Source organism: Giraffa tippelskirchi, chromosome 2 (assembly GCF_054371585.1).
Source record: "Giraffa tippelskirchi isolate mGirTip1 chromosome 2, T2T-mGirTip1v1.2.pri, whole genome shotgun sequence".
In the NCBI taxonomy this organism is placed as follows: domain Eukaryota; kingdom Metazoa; phylum Chordata; class Mammalia; order Artiodactyla; family Giraffidae; genus Giraffa; species Giraffa tippelskirchi.
The window spans coordinates 120,729,480-120,750,681 of record NC_137276.1 but is presented as its reverse complement, the minus strand read 5'-3'; the positions used below and the strand labels follow the sequence as shown (position 1 = coordinate 120,750,681).

Genomic DNA, 21,202 nt, shown 5'->3' with positions numbered 1-21,202 from the left:
TAGAGCCCATCTTTCTCCCCAGCACTTTCCACAACCCATCAAATCTTGTTCCCTCTTACTCTCAGGGAGCAAATCAGGTGAGAACCCCTATGGCTTTGGATTGGAGCCTTTTCTTTTTTAAGAAAATGACCGTAAAGGTAAAAACCAATGAAGGCAGATTAGTACAAGAAGAGACATAAATACTACACTGGAAGTAACAAAATCGCCTGCAATTGTACTCCTTTCTGGATACTGATTCCAATCACACTGAGGAATTATATCATCATCCAGACCCAGAAAGGGGTCATGGTGGGGAGGGTGACAAGGCTTAGTTCCCTTTCCTTATGTCACCAAGTGTATTGCTATTAAGATTGAGAGAAGTAAAGATTTCAGTAGGATACTTGGTGAAAACTTGCTGACATTAATGACTCAAATTCTCAGAGAGACTGCGAAGAAAATGGTGTCATCACTGTCATTCAAGACACTTAAGATGAAATTTCAGAAGAAGGCTGTCAGGCATAATGACTGCCAGGTTCTATTATATCATTCTCAGAGGGTGGATCACACACACTACTATGCAGCCTGTGGGTGGTTGGTATTGAAGTCTGAAAGGGAGTTGCACAGAGAGGAGGGCAGGTGGGCGTAGGACCCGAGGGGGCCGTTCACAACCAGGAGACATCTCTGTGGGTGTTCATATGGTGACTTGGGGTAAAGCTATGATCCATGACCTGGTCTTTCATCTCAGATATACCAGAACTTGGCCTCAGCAGGGCAATTTGATAAGATCATGCTCTTGGTGCTGAATAGAATTATGGAAAGTCTGAGCGATCAATGGCAGTGCCAGTTTACTAATTTGCAACGGGAACCTTCCTCTCCAGTGACCAGATGGCCATGCCTGCTGCATTCCAGCCCTGAGACACCTGCAAAGCCCAGTCAGTCACCAGAAGGTAGCTGTGTAGAATGGGATCCGAACCCTGATTCCCAGCTGTGACTGCACAATGCAATCACCTGGAGTGATTCAACGTGAATGTGCGCTTAGTTCTCAGTCGTGTCTGACTCTGCTACTCTTTGGACTGTCAGGCTCCTCTGTCCATGGGATTTCCCAGGCAAGAATACTGGAGTAGGTTGCCATTTCCTCCTCCAGGGGATCTCCCCAACCCAGGGATCGAACCTGCATCTCTTACGTCTCCTGTATTTGCAGGCAGGTTCTTTACCCGCTGAGCCATCGGGGAAGCCCAAATCAACATGAAGGCCCTACTCTAAAATCAAATAAATATGAATCTCAGGAATTAGGACCCAGACATTAGCAGTTTTTAAAAAAATCTCAAGTGATCCATTGAGCAGCTGGGGGTTAAGACAAAGAGATCATCCAGGACACTGTGAGGCTTTAGATCTCGTTTCCACTCAAGGTTCCATGAGTTGTATGTCATAGACCAGCAGATAATTTTTTAACACCAGGAACAGATATAGGTTTGCCAATTTTTTAACTCGTCAAGTTAAGACACTAAAGATTCAAGTACTATTATTTCATTAAGGAAAGGAAATCTTAACAAAAATTAGGAAGGGCACAAATTTAAGAATAAAAGATGAGTTCACTGTGTTATATTTATTTTTCTCATGCTTCTGTAGATCAGAGAAAACCACTACAGACTGATGCAAACTTAAGCACTGATGTGATCTGACTGCTCTCCATGCACATAGTCAGGGCTTTTCTTCGTGGGCCCTGTCCTGTGACCATGGTTTATGTGCCTACCTCCTTCCCTGAAAAGACACTGGTATTCTTGAGTTGGTTCTATGCCTAGCTGTCAGTCTTCAACAAGACAGCCTCTGGCAACTACTAAAAATGGGTAGCTATGCCAAGTAGCTGAAACTCCAATACTTTGGCCACCTCATGCAAAGGGTTGACTCATTGGAAAAGACCCTAATGCTGGGTAGGATTGGGGGCGGGAGGAGAAGGGGACGACAGAGGATGAGATGGTTGTATGGCATCACCGACTCGATGAACATGGGTTTGGGTAGACTCCGGGAGTTGGTGATGGACAGAGAGGCCTGGCGTGCTGCAATTCATGGGGTCGCAGAGAGTCGGACACGACTGAGCGACTGAACTGAACTGAACTGATGCCAAGTAGTCCAAAGTTTCCCTCAAAGTTCTGTTAAGCTAGAGACTCATTATGTCTCTAGTGTAGAATCTTCATTGATTAATTTCTTCTAAGCTACCGTGCTTAAACGTGGATCGATAGACTAGAAGCTAGCATAAACAGGTGTTTTTGACTAAGTGGGAAAATTCTATCTGCAGATGTCTGTGTTCCCCAAGCACCCAAGACGTATAACAGATGATGGGCTACTCTACCCTGTTACTTCCAGCCCAACCCAACCCAACTGAAGACCTGCTCATCTCTTTCAGGACAAGGGCTGGATTTGAATCCAGCTCCAAAACTCTCTTGGGTAAGTCATCTGCTGATTCTGAGCCTCAGTTTCCTTATCTATGAAGTGGGCATATCATTGTGATCTTCTTCCTTATCACTTTATGTGGTAATCATGAGAATTAGGTAATTTAGGTAAGACACTTGGCAAGGTATCAGACATACTAAATTCTAACTAAAAGTTCACTTTGTAATTTAGAGCCTAGCACACTAATGTGGCATAAATAGACATTCATTAAACACACACACACACACACACACACACACACACATAAATGAGTACTGTATCTGTTTGCAGAAAGAGGAATCTCACTGGAAATGCAGAGTTAAAAATCTGTCACTGAATTCTGAACTTTAGTTTTCAGATGTTGATAATTTAACCAAACTCACTTTGTGACTTAATCTTGCTCATCCCTTTGCCTCTTGTCTCCCTGACCAATTACCTCTGCTGGGACCTTCACTTTTCAGTGATGAATTCTCAGTGCCTTCCATCTGACCACAATCTATTATTTCCACGACAATGCCTCAGTCTTCTTTCAGATTCTGATATTTCTCAGATCCAGAACTACACTCCCTTGTCATTATCCCAAAGCAGTCAACTTTTTAAAGGAAAACATTTAGAAACCTAGATATTTGCATCTGCATCTCCATATTTCTGTGTGCCAGGAAAAAAAAATGAATCAAATTCTCCATTGACACACTGGTTCTAAATCATTGATCCGGGAGAAAAGGAGTTAGGAGCCCCAGCGGTCTGTCTATGGTGCTTTAGATCCATGCAGAAACCAATTCAGTCCAATATTTTATCTTGCTACAATGAACATTTTTCAAAATCAATTAATTGCCAGTATATTTGTGTGTACATATATATATATATATATTTATATGGATATATACATATATATGTATAAGAATATACATATATATATTTTTCCTACCTCTAATGAAACTCCTCTTCTCCTCCCACCTAAAACAAAAACAAAAATAAAAACACATCAATAAATGAACTTCTCAAGTAGCTGATCATTTACCAAGGGAGCCAAGCCTGTTTCTTAAAGTTTCAGCTCACCCAATCAGACAATAAGCAGAGGAAAGGGGAGGCATTTATCAGGTTACACAGAGGACTCCATCTGTTATCTTAGACCTCTGTTACCAGGGGATAGAAGAGCAGATACTTGCAGGCACTTTGAAAGAGTTTTATTCTCTAGGTTCTTAGTCCTAAGATTTCAGATTAGAAGAAGCAGAGAAAAGGAGGAAAAAAACCAAGCAAGCATGATGAAGCCACCTCCACCCTGGGATTCTGACATTTAACCTGGTGAGAGATGCCGTCAGTGGTGAAGTTGCCATTTCAGTTGGGATCTGTCTGTTCAGCTTCTATAATAAATACAGTCAAAGGGGCAGTAATTTCCCCTTGGCCACGAAGGTCTGGGTTCTGAACCTCACCCTCATAAGAGCCATTTCTCATCATGCCAAGCCAACAGAAGAAAGTCATTTTTTGCATGGCTGGGATGTTAAGCTTCGTGTGTGCCCTCGGAGTTGTGACAGCCCTGGGGACACCTTTGTGGATCAAAGCCACCTTTCTCTGCAAAACTGGGGCTCTGCTCGTCAACGCCTCAGGGCAGGAGCTGGACAAGTTCATGGGCGAGATGCAGTACGGGCTTTTCCATGGAGAGGGCATGAGACAGTGTGGCCTGGGAAAGAGGCCCTTTCGGTTCTCATGTAAGTATTCCATTTGAATTATTTAATAGTGTAGGCAAGCTCTTTCAAGTGTTGCAAGAAATTATTTTTAAGAACCTTGCCCTGTCTATTGCAGGACTTGTTGAAGAGGTATGAACCATCTGAACTACATAGATCTCTTCTGAGCAGCTTCTTCTTTCTAGTTTTTATTATTTCATCTTTCTATTTTTCTTATAACAACTTACAGTTAATGAGTTACCAGGGAATTGAACTTTTGGTAAAGATAAACATTCTTAAATATTAATATTTATGTAAGAAATTCTGGGCTCTTGTTTAAAAGAGGGGAGCTTGGAGAAATAGGAAAGCTGTAAGAGAAGATCTTTGTTTTGTTCTTTAAAAAAGAATCAGTGTCATGTATATGTGTGGCTGAGTCCCTTAAACTATCACAACATTGTTAATCGGCTATTTCCCAATACAAATTAAAAAGTTTAAAAGAAAAAAAAAAGAACCAGTGTCATGGCTCATTAACCAACTCGAGCTGTTTTTACTCCTTGCACATAACTTTGTTTCCTGTCTATACCCCTATTTTCCCTGCTAGGAACTCTACTGTTGATAAATATTCTTTCTTTTTTCCTTACCTAATTTGGATCACCTGACTATAGAAATTTAAAATAATGTGCCATGTTACCTGAGAAAGAATTAAATGCCTATTTAGGACAGAAAATTTGCCGACTGACCTTTGAATTATGTAGAGCATAAGAGACAGATTTTCCTATTGTGATATTTGTGAAATGGAAGTGTCACCCACACTATTTACTACCTGTGTGTCTTAAGAAGAGAATTTTTAAAAAATTACCATGTGAATAGGCAACTCATTAAATGAAAATTAATAAGAAGTCATTTGTTATATCTCTCCCAGCACACATTCAGAAATTATTATTATTTCAAAAGGGCTGGTTTGGAACAATCTTATGAAGACACAGCCAGTAAATTACTGCATAAATCAGTCTTCAGGAAAGGAGGTTACCAATTGAGGCATTTAAAATGAATTATTATTTTGCCTGGGTATTTTTTTTTTTCTAGCATAGGTGGAAAGCTAAATTAATTGAATTTATTATTAACATATGCAGTGTCTAATTAAATTTCAGGGCTGGCCTATTTATATTTCCACAATATTCCTTACCACTTCTTAGCACCATTGGACACCAACTTTCAACTCACATAGGCTATTAAGTGACAGAAATTTGCACAGGGCTCCAGAAAATCCCCAAGAATTAGTCTTCAGCTTTTTAAGAAATCATCATTGACTAGATTGGATGAAGTGGATCCCCACACTTTTTATTGAATGGCTTTAGTTCATTAAGGTAAGGGGGCTGTTAGAGTTGCTTAGCTTCCCTAGGGGTGTGGGCTAAGAACAAAGCAGAATGTCACATGAATTGCAACTGTATTAAAAGACAAAAAAGGAAAAAAGATGAGTGAAATGATTTAACTGTGAGTCATTGGCAAGCTAAAGTGTGAGTAAAGCTTCTCATAAATGAATTTAGACAAAAGCAGAGAGCCTACAGGGGTTTTCTGGAGTCTCTGTATTTTCCACAGTGAAATGAAGATAAACTTTACTCATAGCACAGGATATGTTCCAAAACAATAATATGTTTTCTAAATACGTACTTGACAGTAAGCACTATGCATATTTTGTCTCATTTAATCCTCCCAGGGCCACATTCTTCTGTGGTTCAGTGAAGCAATTTTTCATGGCTGTGTCCTATGCCGGCTCTATCTGTAATGAAGTTGTTCTAATCGGGGGTCCCTTTGCTTTCTGTGAAGTTTCAGAGCTGGTGGGGTTTAAACAATACCCCCACCTTCCTCACACCATTGCATTAGTCCCTGTGATTCTCTGAATATTTTCCCCAGCCAAATGAAGAAAATTTTGCATTGGACAAATTTAGTTGGAGATTTATTCTGAATAAATTGGACATTGTCAGTGTCCATATGCTAAATGAGTTTTTGCTTGGTTCTGCTATACAAGTTTATGTGTAATATTTTTATGTGCAACATATGTGTCACTTTTAAAACCATGATATAGAGTATAACATGAGGATGAAGAATGAACCAGAAAAATAGTTAGGCAATGTTGTCATGTTTACTCCTATTAAATATTCCCTACTGACCACTCTATCTCTTTTAATTATAACAAAAATCTCCCCTGTGAGCCTGCACAATTATGCTGGGAAAACTTCTGCCTCGTTTACTCTGGCTGATTCTCATCCATTTATGGGTCAGCGGTTCATCTTCTCGAGATCACTAGCATTCATACGTAGGACACAATTTCATTCATTATAATGAAGGACTGTTTTCCTTTCAAGGCAGCACAACTAGTCGGCTTAATTTTTCCTGATATGTCACCTGTAAAATTTTAATGATGGTGTTTAAACTTTAAATGTAGCCATCAAGACAAAAAGTATCAGTTTTGAGCTCAGGGTGTGTGGGTGGGTTTCTGTTTTGATTTGAAAAAAACTGCAGAGCATTATCAAAATATGATGCTCAAGAATCATATGGCATTAATCATTCCTAGATGTGCTGATCTCTTCATTGCCAAGACAGTTCAATGAGCTGGGGAAAACATATGGGATAATTTTCTTTTTAATCAGAAAAACAAAATTTAACCAATCACAGCATTTCGTAGCTTGCAACTCGAGTCATACTTTTTAAAGCATCTTAATTTGGGCCTTCCTTATGATTGAAAATTTGTAAAAAGCTTAACAGAGGTTTAGCTTACTTCATATTTTAGAGAAGCAGAGCTTCTTGACCAATTGAGGCATATGACCCAGATTGCAGAGGGAGTGTTGAAACTACTTCTGTGAGCAAGAAGGTGGCTTCTCAAACATATTTTGGGGTGGAATAGTTGGGATTCTGGATTTCTGTGACCATCACTGAGAGTTGGCACTCTACCCCCATGGTCTCCTGCTGATGCCAGCTGTTCCAGGTGATCTACTGGTCACCATTCTGTATGTCCTGCATTTTTCCCATCACTCTGCCTACACATGGTGGGGCTGCAAACGTCTTTGACGTTCCTCCTTCTGGTAACACTGCCTGTCTCTCCCCTCTCCCTTAGCGTACTGCCAGGGGAAGCAGGCACAGTGGGGGTAGGAGGGACACCTATTGTATTCAGGGAAGACTATCTGGTGGGAGGGAGGTGGGTAGGATACACTTGTACTGTTTTACTCAGCCTGCAGGGCCCCTCCGGCATTTTAGCTTAGGTGCCCTATTGCGTAGCGTCACTCACCCATTAGAACAGTTCTGCCAGTAGAGAGGTTGTTTTCCTCCCATTGAGGAAAAAAGTGATTAGAAGATTGTAATGTTCTATCTATCTTCACTAATGCGAAGGGGAAAGCCAGCTTCTCAAGGCCAAATAACTGTTTCCTCCTCTCTCCTTTCCAGACCTTGATGCTTACTCTGTTATTTCTCATCACCTGTATTAAAAGTTCTTGAGAAGTGTATTTCTCTGCAAGGAGATCCTAAGCCCTAAGAAGGCAGGGGCTATTATGCACCCTGCTGCTCCCTCATACCAGGACCCAGTACAATGCATGTCACGAAGGGGTGCTTAATCAGTGTTTGGTAAACTGACACTATCAAGAATAAGCAATTTGGGATGGGGCAGCACTCTGCCACTTGCTGGAGATTAGACTTTAAGCAAATTATGTCATTTCATTGGTTTTCAGCTCTTGCATCTATCAAACGGGAGGTGAAACTAGGTGATTTCTAACATCTCTTCCAGTTCAAACACTCTATGATCTGTATAACAAGAGGCTGGCTGTTCTAGACAAGGTCCCTCCAGCTTTAAATTTGCATGACCCTTCTAGTTTCAAATGCTCACAGCTTCACTGACAGATGTTAGCCACCATCATTAGAAGTGGCGAGTTTTGTGTGCCTTTGCTCTCTCGTGCTTAAAGCACCTGATTTTTGAAGTATTCTGAAATACCTACCATTTATTAGGACCCAGACGAATTTCATTATCAAAGTCAGTGCTTCTTTTTCTCCCTGTCATAACCTTTCACTTTTTATGTAGAAAATTGCAGGGTAAAGAAGGAGAAAATGAAAAATGGGATGTTTTAGAATTCTAGGGAGAGGGGTTAGTGGGTTCCAAAGAGCAGGAGCAGCCATAAACCCTCAAGGAATTAAGAGAGAATTATTGAGAAAGCGAAAAAGGGAGATCTAAAGGCAGGGAGAGGCTGTCCAACCTCCTTCTATTTTTTACTCTTCATTTTCCCTAGAAACTCCTCTTCCATCCTCACTGCAAAACTCCTCTTTCCTGAATCTGATTTTATTAACTGGCAATGTCAAGAAATGAAGAATGACTAGTATATTTAACACTCCAAGGGTGTTCTTTACCCAAAGGCAGAATTTAAGCAGAAATCATCCTCAAATTAGCAAGAAATACAGAAAAGGTGATTTTGAGAGAAGGAACTTCTGGTTCTCCTTGACTAGTCCAGGGCAAGAACATTTATCTCTGCCTCCTTCCTAACAACTACATCTAATATCCTTATTGGAAAAAATAATCCACAAAATCAGCCTTGTTTGACAATTATAGTCTTGCTTATATGTATAAACAGGCTTCCCTGTTGGCTCAGTGGTAAAGAATCCACTGCCAATGCAGAAAACACAGGTTCAATCTCTGGGTCGGGAAGATCCTCTGGAAGAAGAAATGGTAACCCACTCCAGTATTCTTGCCCGGAGAATCTTATTGACAGAAGAGCTTATGTATAAACACACACACACACACACATACACCCCTGCCTTCCCTTTAAATTACCCTCCATCCTGACAGCGAGTAACGTCATTGACCTGTGCTTTCCTGAGAGAGGAAGTAGAGGTGGATGGAGCTGCTTCTGAAACTCTGTGTGGCAGGTTCTCAGTGGAACTTCTGGAACTTAATCCTGGTGTGTAAACTTCATCTCTTGGAGAATGTCTCCTAAATTGTTCTTATGATATGCTGCTCTGCTTTCTCGTTTTATTTTTTTCATCCTTAGAAGAAAGCTTGTTTAAAAAACTGGAGTATAATTGCTTTACAAAGTTGTGCTAGTTTATGCTCTACAACAAATTGAATCAGCTATAATTATACATATATCCCCTCCCTCTAAAGCCTCCCTCTCACCCACCCCCCATCCTGCTTTCTCTTCTAATCTCTGAGGGTGACTCATCTTCCCCAGGGACTTTCAGACAATCCAGAAGAAAAAAATACTAGTTTCAGCTGCCCATTTACTGGGTGTCTCACAGGTGCCAGGCATTTTGCATATATGATCTCCAACCTTTAGATGGAGGCATTACGATCCTGCTTCTCTTGAACAAATAGAAGTGGAAGAAGTGGAAACTCAGAGAGGTCACAAAAATTTCCCAAAGTCACAGACCTAGTAAGTAGCAGACCTAGGATTGAAATTCTTGATCCCCTCATTCCTCTACCACCTTCTGTCTCCATACAGTATGCAAAGAGATGAGGAAAATGCACAAGCAGGACTTAGCTTCACCACCTATTTAAAATACTGTGTTGGGCTGCTGAGGACGTGGAGGAAACGAAAACATTGTGTACTGTTGGTGGGAATGGAAATTGGTAACCACTATGGAAAACAGTATGGAGTTTCCTCAAAAAATTAAAAATAGAATGACCACACAGCCTGGCAATTCCACACCTAGATATCTATCCAAAGAAAGCAAAAACACTAATTCAAAAAGATATATGTAACCCTATGTTCTTAGTGGCATCATTTAGGATAGCCAAGATAGAGAAACTGTGCCCATCAACAGATGAATAGATAAAAAAAGATATGTTTTACGTATACAATGGGATATTAGTCATAAAAAGAATGAAAGCTTGCCACTTGTGACAATGTGGATTGACCTGGAGGGTGTTATGCTTAGTAAAATAAGTCACACAGAGAAAGACAAATATCATATGTTTTTAATTATAAGCGGGATCTGAAATAAAAAGTGAACAAATAAAACAGAAAAAGGCTCACAGATACAGAGAACAAACAAGCGGTTATCAGAGGGGAGATGGGTGGTGGAGGCAAAGTAGGCGAAGAGGATTAAGGGTTACCCACTACCAGTAAGATACAACATAGCAACTGTAGCCAATATTTTATAATAACTTTGCATGAAGTATAATCTATAAAAAGATAAAACTACTATGCTATACATTTAAAACTAATATAATATTATAAGTCGACTTTACTTCAGTTTATTTTAAAAGAAAAAAAAACTCACAGATGAAAAACCACTATGTTAGTACCTCACAAGACCTAGTTCTCATATAACCAAGTGATGGTAGTTGGCCTTAAGATTTGAATTCATTCATTGCCTCTTTATTTCACATTTCAGTGGCTCTGATATTTCAGCCCCAATTTTGACCTTTAGAAAATAAAATAGTTAAGCCATTCCTGTTTAAGAATCTAGGTTGAGCAGATCACATGCTTGTGGCTAATCTTTGGGTTATGTAATTATATAACCTTGATGTTGATAGTTAATGCTGAAGGCAGAGATACCTGATTTCAACTGTGGTTAGCTCACTTAAAAATCTCTGCCAGTGAAAACGTTTATGGCAAGATCTTCAAAGTTAGTTACTTATGTGAGTACGTGTTCTCAGTCTTGTCCGACTCTTTGTGACTCCATGGATTATAGCTCTCCAGGCTCCTCTATCCATGGAATTTTCCAGGCAAAAATAGTGGAATGGGTTGATATTTCCTTCTCCAAGGGATCTTCCTGACCCAGGGGTCAAACCCATGCCACCTGGGAAGTCCCACTTAGTTACTTGCACTACAATAATTATTTAACCACAGCAATAATGAAAATGGCAGGCTCCTTCCTGAGGTGCATGAACAGGTTTCAAAACAGAAGCAGGAATAAAAAAGAAAATGCAAGTACATTTGATTCACTACAAAAACTGATACGAGGAGTCAATGGGATAGAATTAGAGTACAAATCAACATCTCTTTTCTCAAAAGATGAAAAATAAAAGCTCATTTTAATCTCTGAACTGTATTAGGGATTTCATAAAGCTAAAAGCAGGTAGATTTAAAAAAAAAACTCATTTAAATGAAACAACGTCAGATTTGCCTTTCATCCAGTCATGTAGCTAAACAGCCAGAGTAGCTGTGGTGTGATACTCTTTTATTACAGGTCTGATAGCACTGACTAATAGCTAATGGTACCTGGCAGACTAATTTATGCAGGATTCGTATTTCGCTCCCTCTCAGCATGTTGTACTGTGGCAAAGCCATTCTTGGGAGTTATTACCCCAACATAATCATACCCTGTGGATTCGGAGCAGTTAAATGGGTTCTGTTATCGGAGACACATATGCACCAAAGCATCTGCCGTCCCTCAGCCACTGTGGGTGATTAAGGCTCACTGATGGGGCTGCTTCCCATAGGCTGGAGTCAGATAGGTAGAGTTCAGCTGAGAGAAATTCAGGCAAGGTACTGAGAAAACTGCATTTTAAGTGGTTCTATCATATCATCAAGTCTCTTCCTTTTAAGTGCTGGGGTCATGGATTTCATTCTCCCTGACCATGGAGCCATCAGAAGCCTGGCTCGATACCTGGGTGTGAGATTCGGGGTGATATTAAAGGAGATGAATGCATTGAGTTTATGTCAGGGAATGTCTTTTACTGGATTTTCATAATGACAGGCTGCAGACGCGCTGAGGGGAAAAGTCAGATAAAGAGCATTTCTGTAAGAAGAAAGAAATCTTCCCCCTTAGTCCCTTTAAAGAAAATGAATAGCTGAGCACCAAGGGGCCAAATACAAGTTCTTTTTAAAACATCCCTTTCATGTGAAGGACAAGTCGAGAGGAAAAACAGGACCTCTGAAGCTACCACCACGGCTTTAATCTAGGAAGAAGAGGCAGCATCATTGCTAACATCATTGTCAGAGGCTGCCTTCGTTTTGAGAGCTTCACAGATGGTGTCACCTGCAATTTACATCTGGCCAGATGAAGACAGATAGGGTCGATGAGACCTAAACCATTAGATCAGTGGTCTGTAACCCTGCTGTGCTTTAGAATCACCCAGGGAGTCCTGAAAACTACCGATGCCAAGGCCCCATCCCAGAGCAGCTGGATCAGGATCTCTGGAGGCGGGGCCTGAGCACTGGATGGCTTAGAAGCTCCCCAAGTGAGTCTAATGTGTAGCCAAGGTTGAGAAGTACTGTGGCGGATGACGGCCGAGACTGGCAGAATCGGGTGAGGCTGAAGAGTCAGGAGCCCTCCGTGTTAGGGCTGGCCGAGGTCACCAGAAGGAGGGCAGGGGGAGAAGTCATGTTTAGTATTGTTCCCAAACAGTTGGGAGGTTTTCTGGTCAAGTTCAAGCTGGAATGCTTGCCTTCCACTCCTTTAGCAGGCATATTTCTAGGAAGGGTCTCACACTTCACCCACACCCACCTGGGCTCGGAGGGAACAACAGATCTGAATGGTGGGTTTACAGTAAGGAATTGAGCAAGCTTGGCTCCCAGCCTCAGTGGCTTCAAAGGCATTCCGTCTTTCCAATTCTGCCCACCAGTTACAGGAGTCTGCTCTCCTGGCCAGAGTCAGGGCACCAAGTCCGCCAGGGGGAGGAGGACTTCCACTGACAGGCGAGTGCGGGGGTTGGGGGCGTGAGGCCAACCAATTCAACGGAACTGGGTGGACAATCTAAACCACCTTCTCCCTCACTTTATCAAGATAAAGCTAGTATCTTGGCCTCCATCTCCCTGTCTCCTGAAGACTGTCAGGGCCCCTCTTGAGAGGTGTGCCATCAGAGAATGTGCAAGGAATTGCACAAGGGAAATAGAAGCAAGAACGGGGACAGTAGATAGGGTACTGAGGGGAGTGTGTGACAAGGAGCAAATAAGTGAACAAATCTGAAGTTCTTGGATTATGTACAGCAATAGTCACCTGTCAGGTCAGGGGAAAAAAAAAAACCCAAAAATCCCCTGAGCTGCAAGACAGATTGTCTGAATGCCATGTAATCTCAGGGCTTCTCTGGGAGGATATTAGGTCCTCATGTGCAGATATGGCTCCACCTGTGGGCTGGATAACTGCCACCAGTCCCAGGGATCAATCCTGAGACTTGAAAACGCCGGTGCTCTCGCACTGCACTGGGCTCTTGAATCTCCCACTCTTTTTCCAAAAAATATTTATTTATTGGCTGCACTGGATCTCAGTTGTGGCATACGGAATCTTCGATCTTTGCTGTGGGATCTATTTTCTTGACCAGGGATCGAACCCGGGCCCCCTGCATTGGGAGACCAGAGTCTTAGCCGCTGGACCATGAGAGAAGTCCCTTAAGTATCTCGCTCTTGGTGAAAATACAACTCTTCTGTCATTTTGGTTGTGTTAAAAAAAATGCTTAAGTGATTATGTAAAATTTATAGAACTTCCATATAAATGATCTCATTGTGTTGCTCAAAAGTTCTGCAACTTAGACTCAGTCTTTAGATAAACATGCCATTCAAAGTGTTCAGTTCAGTTCAGTCGCTCAGTCACGTCCGACTCTTTGTGACCCCATGAATCGCAGCACGCCAGGCCTCCCTGTCCATCACCAATTCCTGGAGTTTGCCCAAACTCATGTCCATCGAGTCAGTGATGCCATCCAGCCATCTCATCCTCTGTTGTCCCCTTCTCCTCCTGCCTCCAATCCTTCCCAGCATCAGACTCTTCCAATGAGTCAACTCATCACATGAGGCGGCCAAAGTATTGGAGTTTCAACTTCAACATCAGTCCTTCCAATGAACACCCAGGACTGATCTCCTTTAGGATGGACTGGTTTGGATCTCCTTGCAGTCCAAGGGACTCTCAAGAGTCTTCTCCAACACCACAGTTCAAAAGCATCAATTCTGCAGCGCTCAGCTTTCTTCACAGTCCAACTCTCACATCCATACATGACTACTGGAAAAACCATAGCCTTGACTAGATGGACCTTTGTTGGCAAAGTAATGTCTCTGCTTTTTAATATGCTGTCTAGGTTGGTCATAACTTTCCTTTCAAGGAGTAAGCGTCTTTTAATTTCATGGCTGCAATCACCGTCTGCAGTGATTTTCAGTTCAGTTCAGTCACTCAGTCGTGTCCGACTCTTTGCGACCCCATGAATCGCAGCACGCCAGGCCTCCCTGTCCATCACCAACTCCCAGAGTTTACCCAAACCCATGTCCATTGAGTCGGTGATGCCATCCAGCCATCTCATCTTCTGTCGTCCCCTTCTCCTCCTGCCCCCAATCCTTCCCAGCATTAGGGTCTTTTCCAACAAGTCAACTCTTTGCATGAGGTGGGCAAAGTATTAGAGTTTCAGCTTCAACATCAGTTCTTCCAATGAACACCCAGGACTGATCTCCTTTAGGATGGACTGGTTGGATCTCCTTGCAGTCCAAGGGACTCTCAAGAGTCTTCTCCAACGCCACAGTTCAAAAGCATCAATTATTTACAGACAAGGAGCTGAAGCATCATGAGCGGTAAATGGCAAAACCAGATTTAATCTCAAACTTGGGCTTCCCTAGTGCCTCAGACGGTAAAGAATCTGCCTGAAATGCAGGAAACCTCGGTTCAATCCCTGGGTTGGGAAGATCCCCTGCAGGAAGGCATGGCAACCCACTCCAATATTCTTGCCTGGAGAATTCCATGGACAGAGAAAGGAGCCAGACGGGCTACAGTCCATGGGGTTGCAAAGAGTCAGACATGACTGAGCAACTAACACTTTCACTTTTCTGATTCCAAAAGCTACTCTTTTCCCAGCTTGTCATCTTTTGATTAATGTCTAACTATTTTTCTCTCTTCCCACCAGCTCCCAACTCTTCTTCCTTTGGTCATGTGTGATATTCTAACCACCTCATACTCTTGATTAGTGCCTAAACATGGGCTTAGACCAGGTTTACTGAGTCCTGTTTTTTTTTTTTTGTTTTTTTTTTTTTTTTTTTATAAATTTATTTATTTTAGTTGGGGGCCAATCACTTCACAACATTGCAATAGTTTTTGCCATACATTGACATGAATCAGCCATGGGTTTACATGTGTTCTGAGTCCTGTTTTAAGGACTGCAGGATGAAAGATGTGACTGTTAGACTAGGATCAGTAACAGATAAACAGAGAACAAGGTTTTGGGATAAAATACAGCAGAAGAACCCAGGAGACAGAAATGAAATAAATTTTAAGGGAACTGAAATGAAAGCCATACATTTAGAGAAATCAAATAAAACATGGATTAATGGCAAGTAATAAAAGAACATGCTTAGCAGTTAGTAAAAACAAACAGCTTTTTAAAAAAATCTTATTCTTATTACTTTCAAATGATCTGTTGAAAACAAAGTCACTTCATATGTAAAATACAAATTCTTTGTAAGTGAGAGTATGCGTGCCCTCACCACCCCCTAAAAAGATCATCGGTGCTTATGTGCTCCAGCGCTCTTCTAGACTCTGAGGACACAAGGGAAATGAGAGAGTACTTGTTCCTAAATACCTAAGAATCTAGCAGAAGTGTTTTTAAATAACTGACCACTTGTAAGAGCTGTATGTACAGTTTTCTCAGTCAAGATGGGAGAGGCTATGTTTTAATAATAAAGTCCAAATATTACAGGTTTAAATCAACAAAAGACTTAGAATTCCATGATGGCCTAGGATTCTGGGTCTTCACTGCTGTGGACCAGGTTCAATTTCTGATTGGGGAACTGAGATCTTGCAAGGCATGCAAGGCAGCCAAAAAAAAAAAAAAAATTAACAAAGATTGATTTCTTGCTCACAGTACATATTCATCAGAGATTAGCTGTAGTTCCATTCCAGGATTCAGTCACCATCTGTAATATTACCAGTTATTGTAACAAAGAGCTCTCACCCAGGCAACTAAATTCTCTGACCTGAAACTGACATACACCGAGGATGTTACATGATGGGGCCCTCAAAAGAGCCAAAATGTGAAATCCCTGTGGGCCCAGAATGGGGAAGAACCAGAACTATGGATGGTGTGATTATGCCCATTATCATCATCATCAACATGATCATTTTTGTTTACAAAGTTCCAAGAAACAGAACTACTGTCTGTCAGGGCAAGGCACAGAAAGATCAGAGGAAAGTAAGGATTAGAGTTAGATATCACTAGATGGCATTGAACAAGCCATTCTGAGCAAAGGAACAGCATGAACCAAGGTAGGAAGAGCCTATTGTGGCCAGAGTGCAGAGGATGCGTGAGAGACAAAAGGAGGAGGAAGGTAAGGGTGGAGAAGAAGAAGAGAATAGAATGTAAGGGACACTTCACTGGTTAACATTATCTTGTAGGCATTGGGATACCATTTAAGGATGTTAAGCAGGTTTGTGTCAGGACAGGAGACAGATTAGAAGACTGAAAGAGAAGCAGGGAGGATAGTCAGAAGGTTCCTCCAAGATTTGGAGGTCCAAAGCAAAGCATTGTCAGAAGGCTGAAAAGTGGGGCAAATATTCCCAAAACAATCAGAAGCAAATATCAACAGAACTTGATGATAGAGGATGAACCCTAGACTTCCACTGGCTAGATGGTTGGGATCACTTGCCAAGATAAATACAGAAAGGGACAGTTTAGAGTGGAGGTGAAATGACTTTTGGTCATGTTTAATGAGTTCACGTATAGGTTAGCAGAAAGAGACGTCCATCAGTTATACAGATATGGAGGTCATGAGTGAGGCTGGGGTGAAGGCAGAGAGATGGGATCCAGCAGATTGGAGGTGGTGGTTGGAGCTACAACTGAAGAGGAGGCTCCTCAAGAGGGGAATCAAACGAGAAGGCAAAAGATGTGTTCTAGAAGGCACTAGTATTTCCAGGTAGAAGAGGAGGGACTTGCAAAGGGGAGGAGAGGAGATGGTCAGTGAACTGGGAGGGAACTGGCTGAGGGGGAACCATGGGAGGAGCAATGTTCAACCAGGGAGCAACGGTCCTGACCATCAGAGGCATCACATGAGAGACAATGAAAATAGTCCTTTGAATCTTATACCAGAGGTCACGGGGGACCTTTGCTAAAGCAGTCTTGATGGAGTGGTCCTCCTGTGGGAAGGGGGAGGTAAGGACCTTGTGGGAGCTGAGGAGGGAAGGAGAGGTAAGGACTCAGAGAAGACGGAGGACAGGGAGTAGCAAGAAGAGTCCTAAGGCCAGGCTAGGTGTGTGTGTGTGTGTGTGTGTGTGTGTGTGTGTGTGTGTACACGTACGTACAGTGGGAGGATATTGAGTACAAATCTATGCTGAGGGGATACAGCAGTAGGAGGAAAAGGCTGTAGACAGATGGGACAGGTAGATGATTAATGGATTCAGTGAGGGAAAGGGTCTGAGAGCACCAGGAATAGGCCTAGACTTGGGAAATCTTCTGGTGGCCTCTGTTTTCTCTCTGAAATGGAAGAGTTTGGTTCACTAGATATCTTTGAGCCTTTTGTAAGCAAGATGAGACTGAGGGAAACAGAGCTGGAGCGTGGCGGGTGCTTAAGAGCTGGGGAATCTGGAATATCCAAAGAGGGACAGAAGGGGGGAAGGCTGGGAAAGGCTTTGCAGAAATGGGGGGACCACAGCTCAGAGGCTCAAGGAGAGTGGGGGTCCAGAGACAAGACATACAGCTTGAGGAAAAGAGCCTCCCACCGAATGACGGCAGGAGGGTAAACTTCCTCCAGAGAGCATCACTGTGACTGTGTTTTCACTCCCAGCCATTAACTTATGACTTACTCGGCTGTTTCATGAGAGCAGACTGTAGTCACGAGGGTCCCACAGCCTTTCTCTGTGTGTTCAGCCATGCAGGTTCCCTTTCCTTCCTATGACTTGTATATGCATGTACGTATGTGTTAGTTGCTCAGTCATGTCTGACTCTGTGCAACCCCATGGACTGTAGTCTACCACGCTTCTCTGTTCATGTAATTCTCCAGGTAAGAATACTGGAGTGGTTAAAGCCATTTCCTTCTCCAGGGAGTCTTCCCAACCCAGGGATCAAACTCTGGTCTCCCACATTACAGGCAGATTCTTTACCACCTGAGCCACCAGGGAAGCCCTCCTATGACCTGGATGCCTCTTATTCTATTAGGAGACTCAACCCAACGTCTAGTTTCTTCTAGCTCTGCTCCTAACTTGATATCTTGTCTGAAATCTCTGCTTTCCAGACTTCCCAAAGAGGAATTGAGCTTTGAACCAGGAGTTTAACATGAGTATTATAGAATATAACTCACTGTCTTTAGATTCCCTTGTATCTACATATCTAGATGGTGTTCTCTTAGTAGTCTGGCCCAAGTCATTCTATTCCTGGGAATGCCTCCAAAAAGGTTATTCCTGCACATCACCCACCCCTATAATGAAAAATAAAAAAGTATATACTTGAAAATGTTCATGGGAAGCAGTAACCATAATGCTTAAATAATGGAAGTCAACCTAATGGACAGCAGGGCATCAGTTTGATGGAAAATCCATGCGGTTATCTAAATGGTAGTTATTAAGACAATCTGTGTGACATGGGGAGCGCTTATACCCTGAATAAAAAGAACAGAATGTGACCTCAGAACTTCACTATGATTACAGTAGTACATTTGAAAGGAACAAAAAACAAAGGAAAGGCTTTTTATGTTGATGGGATTGCAGGTGAAATTCATATCTTAATTTCCATTTCAATTCTATAACATTTTTCAGTTATAAGGTCTCTCCATAAACAGCAGGAATGTTGGACAAACTAACAGAAACACAGAGAGAGCAAGTCCGTTTTCCCCCATTCTCCCGTCCTGGCAACAAAAAAGAGCTGCGTCATGTTTACATTTGAGGTGAATTCTTTCACAAATTCCAAACTTTAAACCTTATTATTAAACAGCCATCAATTTCCATCTAACATGTTGACAATCCCCCAAATATGTTGGATTAAAATTTTTCTTTTAATAAAGAGATTTGAAATTCCATTCCAGTTGCCAGCCAGGTCTTTCAACTTCTTAAAAAAAAAAAAAAAAAAAAAGACCCACACTAGCTCCTCTCATCCCTTTGGCAACTATTCTATTTTATTTCCCCATTGTCCCAGATTCTCTCCAAAAGCTCTTTCAATTCAGCTTCGATTACCACCAACCCCAGAAACAGCTTCTATTAAGGTCACCAGTGACTGCCTGACTCAAAGGACAAATTCTGGTTCTCAACCAGAAACTCCCAACACACTTAAAACTGCCAACCCGCTTCTTTGGTCTCCTTTGGCCCTGGGGTCTCTGGCTGGACTGACCTCTCCCCTCCTTCCTTCACTCCTCACAGATGCTGCACTAACACCCTCCCATCAGAATTACTGGTTTCCACCAAGAGACCCCAGACCTGCTAACCAGGCTCTGCCCCTACATCCTCCTCGGAGCGAGACATATCCATCCAACACACATGTCCAGCAGCTACATCGTGCATTCTCCACAGCAGCAGAAACCCCCTAAGGAGGTGAAAATTAGTTCTTCGGGGCAAGCAAAAAACCCTACTCCTTCAAAAAGTGTATATTATATGGTATACAGTACACATACAAATATAATACAGAAACCAATACATAGTATATCTGTGGTGTTAAAATTTCATGAGTGGAGGGCAATTAGGAGAAATGTCTAAAAAGACTCCTGAGGTGAGAAGCAATAGTGAAAAAAAAATGTTGGGAAATACTGTTCTGCCAGCATCCTTAGGTGCCAGGAAGATAGCAGTGGATAAAACAGACCAAGGCACTTGTCCTCATGTTATGGGGGAAACAAATAAACAAGTAAAAATATACAATTTATCAGATGGTGATAATTGCTGTGGAGAAAATAAAAGCAGGGAAAGGGGTTGGCAGTTCTGGGGGTGGGTAACAGGGCAGGGGGTTGCAACTTTAAGATTCATGTTGATGTACGGCAGGAACCAATACAATATTGTAAGGCAATTATTCTTCAATTAAACATAAATAAATTTTTAAAACAGAAGGACTCCCTGAGAAAGTGACATCTAAGTAAAGACATGGAGCTGAAGGAACAGGCTGTGAGGATATCTAGGGGATATACAGGCAGAAGGAACAGTACAAGCAAAGGCCCGGAGGTGGGAGTGTTTCTGGCACATCTGAAGTACAGGAATGAGACCAGTGGCTGGAGCACAGCAAGCAAGGAAACAGGTAGCAGATGAAGTCAGAGGTTTGACAGGAAGTCCAGTCTTGTGTGTGTGTGACCTAGTAGGCCATGGTAATGACTTGGCTTATACTCAGTGAGATGAGAATCCACCAGAAGGGCTTAAGTGGGGAACTGAAATAACCCAATTCACTTTTGAAAGATTCCCCCGGCCACTGGGTTGACAGCAGAGTGCGGGATGGAGGGGTGGTGGCAGGGAGACCGGTTAGCAAGCCCTTGCAGTCCTCCAAGTAAGAGATACTGGTGGCTTAGACCAGGAGGAGCAGTAGAGACGGGGGGATGTAGTCAGACTCTGAAGGCGGAACCAGCAGGTTTTCCTGATGGGTTTAACATGAAGTGTGAGAGTAAGAGAGGAATTGAGGATGAGGCCAAGGAAGAATGGGACTGCCAGCAACCGAAATGAAGAAAGCTATAGGAAGCAAGAGTGAGAAGAGGAGATTCTGAGTTCACTTTGGGACACATTGACATGCCTACTCAATATCCCAGTCAAGATGTTCAGTAGGTAATTGGAGGACATACAAGTGTGGGATTCAAGAAGAAGTCTGGGCTGGAAACATCTGTTTGAGAGTATTTCTGGTCAAAGCTATGATACCGTATAGAGCACTAGGGGAGAGAGTGAAGACGGAGAGGAGAAGCGGTCAAAGAACTGAGTTGTCCTCTGGTTGACTCAGGAGATGAAGATGAGCCAACAAAGTAGATCAAGATGGTGGCCAGGGAGGTAACAAACCCAGGAGATGGCGGTGTCTGGAAGCCAGGAGAAGAAAGTGTTGCCAGGAGTGGGGGGAATGAGCCACTGTGCCAAATGTAGACCAGGTAAGATGAGGAGAAAGATGAACCACTGGGTTTGACAGCTTGAAGCTCTTTGGTGCCCTGGGAAATGTATTAATAGTATTAGTGCAGTAGGTTCAAGAGAGAAGGAGGAGAGAAGGAGGAGGTGCTGAGAATGTAGGCAACTCCCTGAGAGCTTTGCTGTAAGGGAAACTGAGAAAGGGGGTAAGAGCTGGAGGAGGACTT

General features: G+C 42.4%; 1 protein-coding gene across 1 annotated transcript in view; it reads left to right on the top strand.

Annotated features, from left to right (window-relative positions):
* The first annotated feature begins 3,865 nt into the window (after positions 1-3,865).
* The window catches only part of CLRN1 (clarin 1), a 42,983-nt gene continuing 25,646 nt past the window's right edge, over positions 3,866-21,202 (top strand). Inside the window, exon 1 of the mRNA XM_081570457.1 lies at positions 3,866-4,118. Within this exon, the coding sequence (XP_081426583.1) occupies positions 3,866-4,118 (253 nt within the window). The remainder of the gene's footprint in view (positions 4,119-21,202) is intronic.